The 11,126-nt window shown below is 32.1% G+C and overlaps 5 protein-coding genes across 5 annotated transcripts in view; 1 reads left to right on the forward strand and 4 right to left on the reverse strand.

Annotated features, from left to right (window-relative positions):
* Positions 1-958: 958 nt before the first annotated feature.
* TBLA0B04690 (uncharacterized protein) lies at positions 959-1,729 on the reverse strand (the record flags this gene model as incomplete). Its single annotated transcript, XM_004178776.1, has 1 exon — positions 959-1,729. One exon carries the CDS (start codon positions 1,727-1,729, stop codon positions 959-961), a length of 771 nt encoding a protein of 256 aa, XP_004178824.1.
* A 462-nt stretch (positions 1,730-2,191) lies between these two features.
* Positions 2,192-2,749, reverse strand: GOT1 (Got1p; the record flags this gene model as incomplete). Its single annotated transcript, XM_004178777.1, has 2 exons — positions 2,192-2,586; positions 2,728-2,749. 2 exons carry the CDS (start codon positions 2,747-2,749, stop codon positions 2,192-2,194), a joined length of 417 nt encoding a protein of 138 aa, XP_004178825.1.
* A 1,341-nt stretch (positions 2,750-4,090) lies between these two features.
* TBLA0B04710 (uncharacterized protein) lies at positions 4,091-5,938 on the forward strand (the record flags this gene model as incomplete). Its single annotated transcript, XM_004178778.1, has 1 exon — positions 4,091-5,938. The coding sequence occupies one exon, from the start codon at positions 4,091-4,093 to the stop codon at positions 5,936-5,938; it is 1,848 nt and encodes a 615-aa protein (XP_004178826.1).
* Positions 5,939-6,359: 421 nt separating this feature from the next.
* On the reverse strand, positions 6,360-9,344 carry TBLA0B04730 (uncharacterized protein; the record flags this gene model as incomplete). Its single annotated transcript, XM_004178779.1, has 1 exon — positions 6,360-9,344. The coding sequence occupies one exon, from the start codon at positions 9,342-9,344 to the stop codon at positions 6,360-6,362; it is 2,985 nt and encodes a 994-aa protein (XP_004178827.1).
* Positions 9,345-10,627: 1,283 nt separating this feature from the next.
* The window catches only part of TBLA0B04740 (Zn(II)2Cys6 transcription factor domain-containing protein), a gene marked incomplete at both ends in the record, with an annotated part of 1,956 nt that continues 1,457 nt past the window's right edge, over positions 10,628-11,126 (reverse strand). Inside the window, one exon of the mRNA XM_004178780.1 lies at positions 10,628-11,126. This exon is cut by the window's right edge and continues 1,457 nt beyond it. Within this exon, the coding sequence (XP_004178828.1) occupies positions 10,628-11,126 (499 nt within the window).

Here is an 11,126-nt window from a genome sequence, read left to right on the forward strand (position 1 = left end):
GGCCACCTTTATTTTTTTTCTCTAAATATTATATATTCCATTGCCAAAATTTCACTATTTTTGGATATTCGGGAAATATTAAAACGAAAAAATGCTCGGTTTAAAGATAATCTAAGCAATTCAGGATATAAAATTACAATAAAGGGTAAAAAGTCTGTTATAATAGATAGTATGTGAGAAATTATTTTTTCCCAGCTCCTGTCATATAATCCAAGTATTCTATTATAACTACTTATTAAGTAGACTTTTTAAAAACTTAATTAAGAGTATTATAAGTATATTAAATTATATAACGACAGATATATATATGAAGCACATAGCTAATTTTTAAATTTTAATTTCAATATATAATACAACCTCTTAGATTAGAAAAAAAAAACACAAAACAAAAAACAAAATGAAATAATTCTATTTATTATTTAAAAAAAAAATTAAATTAAGAATTAATCCTGTTATGTTGTATAGTTGAAAAAAACCCAGATAGAGAAAGGAAGAAAAAAAAAGATTAAAGTGTGTTCAAAAAAAAATTGTGTTTGTAGAGGGATGTATAAATGTAACGTAGAATTAAAAGCTTGAGGAAAAAAAAAATAAATTGATTCTATTTTTGATTGACACTGAAAACTGCTATTTAAAATTTAAAAAGACAAAAAAAATGAGAATATAAAGTGTCTGTGTGCTGATAAGAGGTTTTTTTTTAAAATTTAAATTAGTAGGAAAATTGTATAAATAAATTAAAAAAAAAAACATAACCAAAAACAGATCATTAAAAGTGAAGTCATACCAGGTCGTAGCTACAGATGAGATTCTGTTGTGAAAGAAAATAAATTCAAAAAAAAATAATAATAGAAATGCTTAGCTCTGAGATTATATGATTGTGTGACGAATATGTTTAGGGTGAAGTGTTTAATCAATGGACATAGGAACCTTAATGATGCTAAAATCGAGGTAAATTTTTTTTTTAATGCGGTACGATTCTACCAACACCACCACAAACGGTACATAAATTTTCATCCAGGAAGAATCTTGTTCTGCCAGAACCCCTACATTTCCCACATAAAACCCCACCTAATCTTGGATCACCTGGCTGAACATATAAAGGCATTGAACTTGTTGAATGTGATGAATACATCGGTCTTTGATATTGTGGTTGTAAAATAGGACCTTGAACATTAATTTGGCCTGGCTGGACTACCCCAACATTATTTCTTGGAGCAAATCTTTCCCAACATACTTTACACGAATGACCATTTTTAAGCTTATAACCTGTATTATCACATTTTGGACAATAATAACCATTTGGATAAACCCAGGGTAAAGGCTTTGCACGATGTGAAGTGGAATATGATGTACTTGAATGAGATGAAGTTCTTGATGGTGAAACAGATGAATGATGAGAGCTACTTACACTACTTGAGGAGCTATGCTTTTTATGTGTTGAAGGTACTGATAAATGGTTTGAATTTGAATGATGAGAACTTGTAGAGGCGTTTGTATTTGAATGAGATAATCTTGTTGAACTGATTGTATTTGAATGAGAAGATTTTGTAGAGTTTGTTCTTTTAGTAGTAGAAGAAGAAGGTCTTGGAGAAGGGGGTGGTCTTGATATTGTTGGTAGTGGAGGTTGTTGCCTATCGGTACGTGAAGCATTTGGATCATATTGTAATTTTTGAGCATCTTCTCTAATCACATCATCATAGGATGGTAAAGAAGCATCGTTTTCAGTAGACATGTTTTTATTTATTAAGTTGTCTGCTCCGTACAAGTTATGGGTATGTGCTTTTTTCAAATAGATGTGCTTGTATTTATTTATTTATATTCAAGTATTTGTAAACCCCTAAAAAATGAAGAACAAGAAAAGAGTAGGCAGAGTGAATTCCGAAAAAAGCTAAAAGATATATAATAATGATTAATGGCTAAGCCTTGATTGACGATATATGTTTAACTTAAGTTTGAGAAATTTCAGATGATGCTTTAAGCTGCTTTTTTTTTTTGAGAAAAAATGAAAAATACCGAGAGATATAATTATGAGCCGAATATTAAATGAAAAAAAAGAACTGACCGAGATTCGAATGGTGGATAAAAGGCTAACTGTAGCATAATAGTATTAGCATAGTATACAATGGATTAAGTCTATCTATGAGAGTGTATATATATATTTGGGTGGATGGATAAAGGAACGAGTTTTGCTAGTTCACACTGGCAAGACTGTGATCCCTGCCAATTTATCAACTACTGGTGCTATCACCGGGTTTCTTAAAATAGGACCAATCAAAGGTAAGGATCTTAGGAAACTGACAATTGGACCAAAGAAATCACCAAACAAATTGACGATACCAACACTTTCAATCATGAACCCTGTGAAGGAATATTTCATCAGAATCAAAATGATTCCAAACGCAAAACAAATAGAACCACGTCTCTTTTTAGGCTTAGAAAAGAAATATAATGTTTTGTTGGGTCCAATGATCAATAGAACACCCAAAAGGAATAAAATATTCCCCAGGGCCAATAGAGCTCTATCGAAGAAAGTAAAGATACCTAAGATGAAAAATAAAACACCACCGAATGTAAATGCAACACCAAATTCTATATATATATCGAGAGTGGTAATCTTATATAGTCATCATTGCCATTGGGAACGATAACATTGATAACATTAAAAACTCAATCGAGCTAGTTAGTAAACGTATCTTGTATGAATCATCTTGCGTAGATCTGGATACATACTCTGGGATTCCGATAGCCACATGCTTTGCTGGGTTTCTCTTGAACAAGAATTGTGTTAACAAAAGGTAAATGATCTAAACCAAGAGTTATATCGTGAAACAAAGTTTTTTCAGGGAGTAACAAGGCACAGCCGCCCAGCTCTAATTTACAGCTCAAAATTTGCCAAAAAATTCCAACTCCACAGTAACCAATGCATTGCTAGAAGACTCGAAGATGATATCAATATCAGATCAACTCTAGCAAAGGAATCGCAAAAAACACGCTATACTGACCAAATCTAAAAAAAGAAGGAAAAACAAAAAAAACAAAAAAAACAAACCCAAACTCCGTCCGTCGGATAAAAAAGTGACACGAAATATCCGTCGGATATAATTACCAACCCTAACCAAACCCTATTTAGCAACATATACAACCCTTCACCCTCTTCTCCGCACCCTTTCCTTTTTCGTACAGGGCCTTCTTTTATTCTTTTCACTCTTTTCTTCTTCTTTACCAAAAAGGAAACCCCTCCCGGACGTGGAATCTAGAATTTCCATTTTCGGAGTTTTTGGACCCTTTCTCCACCAGTTGTGCGGCTATCGTGCTAACTTCCATTTTGGGGAACACCGTCGATCATAACAAATTTCTTCCTTAATTCTGGAATGTATTTTTTTTCTTTTTCTTTTTCTTTTTCTTTTTCTTTTTTTTTTTTTCATTACATTCTATCCTTCAGCCTCCAATATACTTTTCACTGTTTCAGAAAAATGCCTGGTAAAAGATACCGCCACGATACCTTCTAAGTGCCCGTTTTTGGAGTGTTTGGCGGGTTTGAAACTTGATAGTTGGCTTATCCATTCATCCTAAAATATCGTATCTATGATATTACTTTAGTTGTCAGTGAAACCATCGATGCGTCATCTATCTATTTTCTTTTGATACCAAACTGTTAAAAAATAGAAAAGAAAAAAAAAATACAGATCTGATAAGAGTGTATCTGAACGGTGGGGGAGGGGAGAAAAGAGGGCGCCTTATCTAAACTGTGGTTAATTCTCCACAGTGTATCAAAGAGTTAGAGCCGCCACATCAATAGCCAATAGGAACTAATCATGACTCCTCCGATACACCATAAGGAATAGTAGGTGCAGGAATATCGTTGTTACTCAAGTTTTTATTCGATCTTATCATTGAACAAAAAAAAGTAGCCTGTGCATATATATATTTTTTTTCAATTGTGTTTCTAAAATAATTTATATATATATATAAAGGTAAATACTTATCCAGATATATACTTTTATATTGTTACCTTTCTTATATTAATATATAAATATATACACAATCAAACATACTCACACAAGCACAACTCTCTTATCAAAAACACAACAATATGTCAAAAGAAACTCCAATGAATCAATTGGATCATACTGAAATATCTCTCGACAATTCCATTAAAAAAGAAAGTTCTGTCGAGAAAAATCACATTAAATTCGACTCCATTGAAAATACTTCCACTACTTCTACCATCAATAAACAATTAACAAATGATAGTGATTATGATGACATGGACGATGGCGATGATATAGAACCCACTGAAGAAGAATTGAAAACTTTACCAAGAGAAGCAGGCCATATCCCATTCAATTGTTGGTTATTAGCCATCATCGAATTAGCTGAAAGATTCTCTTATTATGGGTTATCTGCTCCTTTCCAGAATTATATGCAAAATAATCCAAGTGATAATCCACCAGGTGCTTTATCCTTAAATTCAACAGGTGCTACTGGGTTATCTTATTTCTTCCAATTTTGGTGTTACGTGACTCCAATCTTTGCTGGGTTCATGGCCGATACTTATTGGGGTAAATTCAATACTCTTTGTATCGGTACAATCATCTATATTATTGGTATTTTCATTCTATTCATCACATCTTTACCAGCTATCACAAGTTATAATACAGCTCTTGGAGGGTTTATTGTAGCTATCATTTTAATTGGAATTGCCACTGGTATGATTAAAGCTAATTTATCTGTCATGATTGCTGATCAATTACCAAAGAAAAAATTAAGAGTCGTTACAAAAAAGAAGTCTGGTAAACGTGTCATTGAAGATCCTCAATTGACCATTCAAAATGTATTCATGGCCTTCTATTTCATGATTAATGTAGGGTCTTTATCTGTTATTGCAACTACCGAATTAGAATTACATGTTGGTTTCTGGGCCGCTTATTTGTTACCATTCTGTTTCTTTTGGATTGCTGTCCTTGTCTTAGCATTTGGTAATAGAAAGTTTGTTAAAAAGCCAATTGGTGATCGTGTCATTTCTAAATGTTTTACTATCATTGGTATCTTGATTAAAAATAACTTTAACTTCCAAAAGGCAAAACCAACTTATAACCCAGAAAAAAATTACCCTTGGTCTGATAAATTTGTCGATGAAATTCAAAGATCTTTAAAAGCTTGTAAAGTTTTCTTATTTTATCCAATCTATTGGGTTTGTTACGGTCAAATGTTAAATAATTTCGTCACTCAAGGTAGTACAATGCAATTACATGGATTACCAAATGATTTTTTCCAAGCCATTAATTCTATTGCATTAATTGTTTTCATTCCAATAGTTGAAAAATTTGTTTATCCTTTTATTAGAAAATTCACTCCATTGAAACCAATTACAAAAGTTACTATTGGATTTGTTTTTGGTTCTTTAGCTATGGTTTGGGCCGCAGTTTTACAACATTTCATCTATCAAGCTGGCCCATGTTATGATCATCCAGTTAAATGTCCAAATGGTCCAAATCATGTTCATGTCGCTTGGCAAGTTCCAGCTTATTGTTTGATTTCTTTAAGTGAAATTTTTGCTTCCATTACTGGTTTAGAAATCGCTTATTCAAAGGCTCCAGAATCAATGAAATCTTTTATTATGTCTATGTTTTTAGTCACAAATGCTTTTGGTGCTGCTATTGGTTGTGCCTTAAGTAGTGTATCAGAAGATCCAAAATATGTTTGGTTATATACTGGTTTGGCTGTTACTTGTTTCTGTGCTGGTATCGCATTCTGGTTCACTTTTAAACATTATAACGACGAAGAAGATGCCATGAACAATATTGATTTTGAAAGTGATAATGAAAATGAAAAAAATGAATATTCTCAAATTGAAAATTTAGAATTAAGTCAAACGAAGACTACTGATAAGGATGATGTCCACACAGATATTGAAAGAATAAGTTCTTTAAGTAGTTAAAATTGTATCTTAAACTCTTACTAATTTCCATCATTTTACTTCTAAATTTTTACTTCACACAACTTTTATTTTTATCATATTTTTACATTCACTTTATTAATATTTAATATTTTCACTCATAATTCCCCCTCACTCTATATTCACATATATAATCATGCTTTATATTTACTTTCTACCAAACATTAGCATTTTTATTCATGTAATTTAATTTATTTTACTCATTTTATTTTATTTGATTCATTTTATTTTCAATTTTTTTATTTTTGGTAATGCATATTTGAGAAAAGAAAATCTCTCTTAATGTTAATTATATAAAAATTATAGAATACACAATCTCATCTCTACAATAAAATGTCAAACAAAGAAAAAAACATATATATAATATTTAATGCAGCATGGTATATGTTAGGGCATTTGCATGTTATACTTCAATAACGTTTTGTTCTTGTAGATTATTATTTTCCAAATGAATTTCAACATCATTTGGTTCTTCGTTATTTTGTTGTTGATGATGCTTTTCATGATACTCTTGGTGGTCAACAACTGGTGTACCATTGATCTCTTCATAATGAGCTTCATAATGAACCTCATGACTTTCCTCATAGTATTGATTATTAACTTCTTTTTTTTCTTGTCTTTGGATTTCTGCTTCATGCTGTTCATCAAATTGTATTTGATTTTCAGCCTTACGTTGTTCAGATTCACGTTTCTCAGCTTCACGTTGTTCAGATTCACGTTGCTCAGCTTCACGTTGTTCAGATTCACGTTGCTCAGCTTCACGTTGTTCAGATTCACGTTGCTCAGCTTCACGTTGTTCAGATTCACGTTGCTCAGCTTCACGTTGTTCAGATTCACGTTGCTCAGCTTCACGTTGTTCAGATTCACGTTGCTCAGCTTCACGTTGTTCAGATTCACGTTGCTCAGCTTCACGTTGTTCAGATTCACGTTGCTCAGCTTCACGTTGTTCAGATTCACGTTGCTCAGCTTCACGTTGTTCAGATTCACGTTGCTCAGCTTCACGTTGTTCAGATTCACGTTGCTCAGCTTCACGTTGTTCAGATTCACGTTGCTCAGCTTCACGTTGCTCAGCTTCACGTTGTTCAGTTTCACGTTGTTCAGTTTCACGTTGCTCAGTTTCACGTTGATCAGCAGCTTCATTTTGCTCTTCACTTTGACCTTGGTTTTCACCTTCAGGTTGTTCTTCGACTTCTCCTTGGAGTTCATCTTGACGTTGTTGTTCTTCAAGATGCTTTTGGATCTCAGCTTGACGTTGCTGTTCTTCAAGCTGTCTTTGAAGCTCTACTGCACGTTGTCTTTCTTCAAGCTCTTTTTGAACTTCAGATGCTATTCTTTCTTGCTCAATTTTTTTTTGGTTTTCTACTTCATCTATATGCTGTTTAACTAAAGCTTGTAGTTCAGAATATTGAGACCTTTGCTGTTCTTGTTTCTTAAGTTCTTCTTCAGTAGGTGGTTCCATTGGTATCTCATCTTCTTTCGATTGTTCAACGGTATTATGAACATCTCTATAATAAATTTCTTGTGTATCAAAATTTCCAGTAGGTGAAGGATCATGCACACCACCTGGGTTAAGTATTGAGCTGAAACTTGCGGTAGCCAATGTATCCTGTTCTTCTGTAGTAGTTGCTTCCACTGATTCGGAGTCTTGCATCCTAGAACGACGTTCCAACTCTTTTTTATCTATCGTAACAACTGATTCCATGATTACTCTACCAATGGAATCATAAGTTCTTGAAATTGTCATTCCTGACTTATCAGTAGTTTGCTTTACTACATAAGAGTTATCTTCTAAGAACTTTAGTCTTCTCAATTCTTCTTGCTTTTCTTTTTCTTTCAAACGTTCAAGTTTTAAATTCTCATACGCATCGATTTTCTTTTGGGCAAATTGATATAAGGCTTTATCATTATCACTCAATGTATCAATAAAATCTTCTTTATGAAATAAATTATCCACACGATTATCATGAGCTAATGATTGTAAGAAAAGCGCGTTACAAAAGAAATCAGTTTCCCAAGAATGATCAGTGGATTGATCACAATCACAATTATTTTGAACAAAAATGTCATTTTGTACAGGGCAAGCATTAAATGGAACATGATGATAACCAATACCATCGAATAAATGAATTTCTGATCTATCTAACATCAATAGAGCACCTAAGGAATGAACTGGTGCATCCCCCCATCTTTCATAATAAAACCCACCAGCTTTATCTAAGAAGTTGAAATAAGCCTGATAAGCTTCACCTCTAACAAAATTTAAATCTACAATTTCGAAATTTGACCAAAAATGACATAAATTATAATTTTCCTCACCGTCAAGAACGAAATTCATTAGATTATTTGGATTAATATATTGAGAGAATTTTTCAGTAAATTCAATAATAGTATACCATAATGATGGAATAGTTTCTAAATATTCTCTTACAGATAAAATAAAACCATATTTTTTCTTATTTACTCTCATAAATTTGAAAATATCATAAGGGATATCACACATAACTTGAATATCTGAGTCAATTCTCCAAGAATAATCATATTGCTTCAATAAAGGATGTCTGTAAATTAAACCGGATTGGAAACGGCACATGTGTCTATAAGTAGTAGAGCCACCATAAATGATATTGTCACTCACCATTTGATCAATACATGATTGATAAGCTTCTGGATCTATCCATTCAGGAATAGACCAATATTCTTTTGGAATTTTACCATAGAAAGTCTTCCCTGAAACAGCTTCAGAAGTTTCTTTTCTAAAATCTTCAGTAAAATCATCATCATTTAAGAAAACCCAATCATAATGATATCTATTATTAAAATGTGATTCAATGTTTTCGATTGTATGCAACATATTTGCTAAATCAGAATTTCTAACAAGTGTCACTAATGCAGCTCTTTCATGTTCACAATCATCAATTGGATGAGTAACATTTTGTAAAACATCTAATTCTGGGAATATATAATCTGTAGGCCTTACATATGGTTTACAACTTCTTGATGGATTTGAATTTTTTGAGAAATTAAACCAAGAAATTGGATCATAAAATATGAAAGAATAAAGAATAGCAACAAGGGCAATAAGAATTGCACTGCTGAAACTAGTCGAATTTGAGGTTGAGATATCTTTTGGGCGTGAAGTTGGAGATTTTTTCAACCTAGAGACTGGTGTCTCTTTTGAATCTGAGATTAATGGCTCTTTCGAATCTGTTTTTACAGTGTCTCCAGTCAATGGTGATTCCTTTTGTTCATTATTTATTATGGTAGAGATATTATCCTTCTTCAAAACTTCATCATTTTCAGTAACTTCTTGTGTAGTATCTTGTATAATTACAGGTTCTTCATCGAGAAGAGATTTCTTCTCATTAGTTATTGGGCTATCTTCAACCATTATCGCCTGAATTGTTGAATATTTAATTTTCAATTCTTTCAAAAATTGCTTGGCTATCCTTTTTTTGAGGAAAAAAAATAGAAAAATATATCGAGTTACAAATCAAGCTTATTTTAATACTTTAACAAAAAAATATATATATTAATCGAACTCTCCTAGGATCTTCTAGCGCAGGACCACGTAGATCTTACAGGGATTTGTATAATCCCGAAAGATTTTCAAGAAATTCTAGGAACAAAGCAAGCAGTAAAGACAGAGTGAAAATAATATTCAAATAGAACATAGCTTTATATAAAGTTTTTACCTAAAATGGAGAGTATAAAATTAATAGGAATATATATATATTTAAAAAAAAAGTCAAGTTTGCCAGATAAGCCAAATCCATATACAAGAGTAGTTACTTATTCGGCTAAGATTTGCTTCTGGCACAAATTGGTAGCAATAGAGAGGGATATGCATAATAAAAAATATTTGAATATTATTTAGAGGAGAGTAGAGCAACGGAAGCAGTAAAATGGCGCTTTTTAGTAGTTGTAGTAAAATATTTTCAACGAGAATTTATCAATTTAGGAAAGTGTCCCTCCCCCCGAATCTCTAAACAGTTTTCTCCTAAACTTACATGTATGGTAGAACATAATAGGGCTATAAGATTAATGGTGATCTGTTCATTTTGGACTATATTTTGTGGCAACAAAGAAGAGAAAATTGCTTCATACAAACAAGCGTGAGTTTTCTGTAACAAGCATATAAACAGTTAAAAACATTTATTTATTTTAGACAAAGCACCCTTCAACCCCATTATTTGATATTTTTTTTTTAATTTTTCATTCGATACAACCTTTTCTCTAGAACATGGTAGAACCGGTAGTAAAAAATGACTATGTGAGGGTTGAGTTAATTTAGTAGGGAGTGTTACCTGACGTGTCTTTTTTTAACCAATTAGGATGAAGTTTTTTTTTTTTCAATTGCCATGACTTTTTTGATTTTATGTTCTCAAAATAGAACAAAATTGCAGTTGCCAAACCTTTTTTCCTATTAACTAAATAGGAAAATATTGTTGTTATCTTTTTTTTTTAACTGAAAAATTATGTTTCGGTGATAGCCGGGTTACTTTTTTGTCTAATTTTTTTTTTAACTTACAGGCTCATGGGTATTCAGGATTCCAAAATCTGCTGGTCACGTTGTAATACTCATAGGTATATTAAAGTCAATAAATAAATTGAATTGAATAAGTAGTATTCTAGTTGATGATTGGAAATTTCCATCATTTCATTTTTTTTCCCTTACGTGATGCATGAGAAATCATCATATGCAATTGAATTTACTGCATCCTTACATCTTTCCAATAATCTTAACCGTTCTGTAAAACGTGAAGCTAAACGAACGTAACGTGTAGTGAAACCTGTTAATAAAGTATAAAATTGCTTTAAGAAAAACTCTTGTTGTAATTTAATGGATATGAGCCCTCCAACATAAAGAGTCCAAATCAAAATGGTTCCAGTGATTTCTGCGTCTTGTGGTAGCCCATCCCATAATTGTAAAAGTGTTTGTATCTTTGGCGCTATAGCTGTCATTGGATCATTGATGAAAAATGCTTTAATGTATAGAGATATTGTTAAAATTATTATATTTTGCGAAGATAAAAGAAGTGTCCTTGTAGTTTCACCTTGTATATTTGATAGAGTGGATTGAGTTTCATTTGACGCTATACAAGTCTCTAATTCAGTTAAAATATCTTTACCAAAATGTTTTAATTCTGAATGAGTAGAACTTGATATTTTC

Source organism: Henningerozyma blattae, chromosome 2 (assembly GCF_000315915.1).
Source record: "Henningerozyma blattae CBS 6284 chromosome 2, complete genome".
In the NCBI taxonomy this organism is placed as follows: Eukaryota; Fungi; Ascomycota; class Saccharomycetes; order Saccharomycetales; family Saccharomycetaceae; genus Henningerozyma; species Henningerozyma blattae.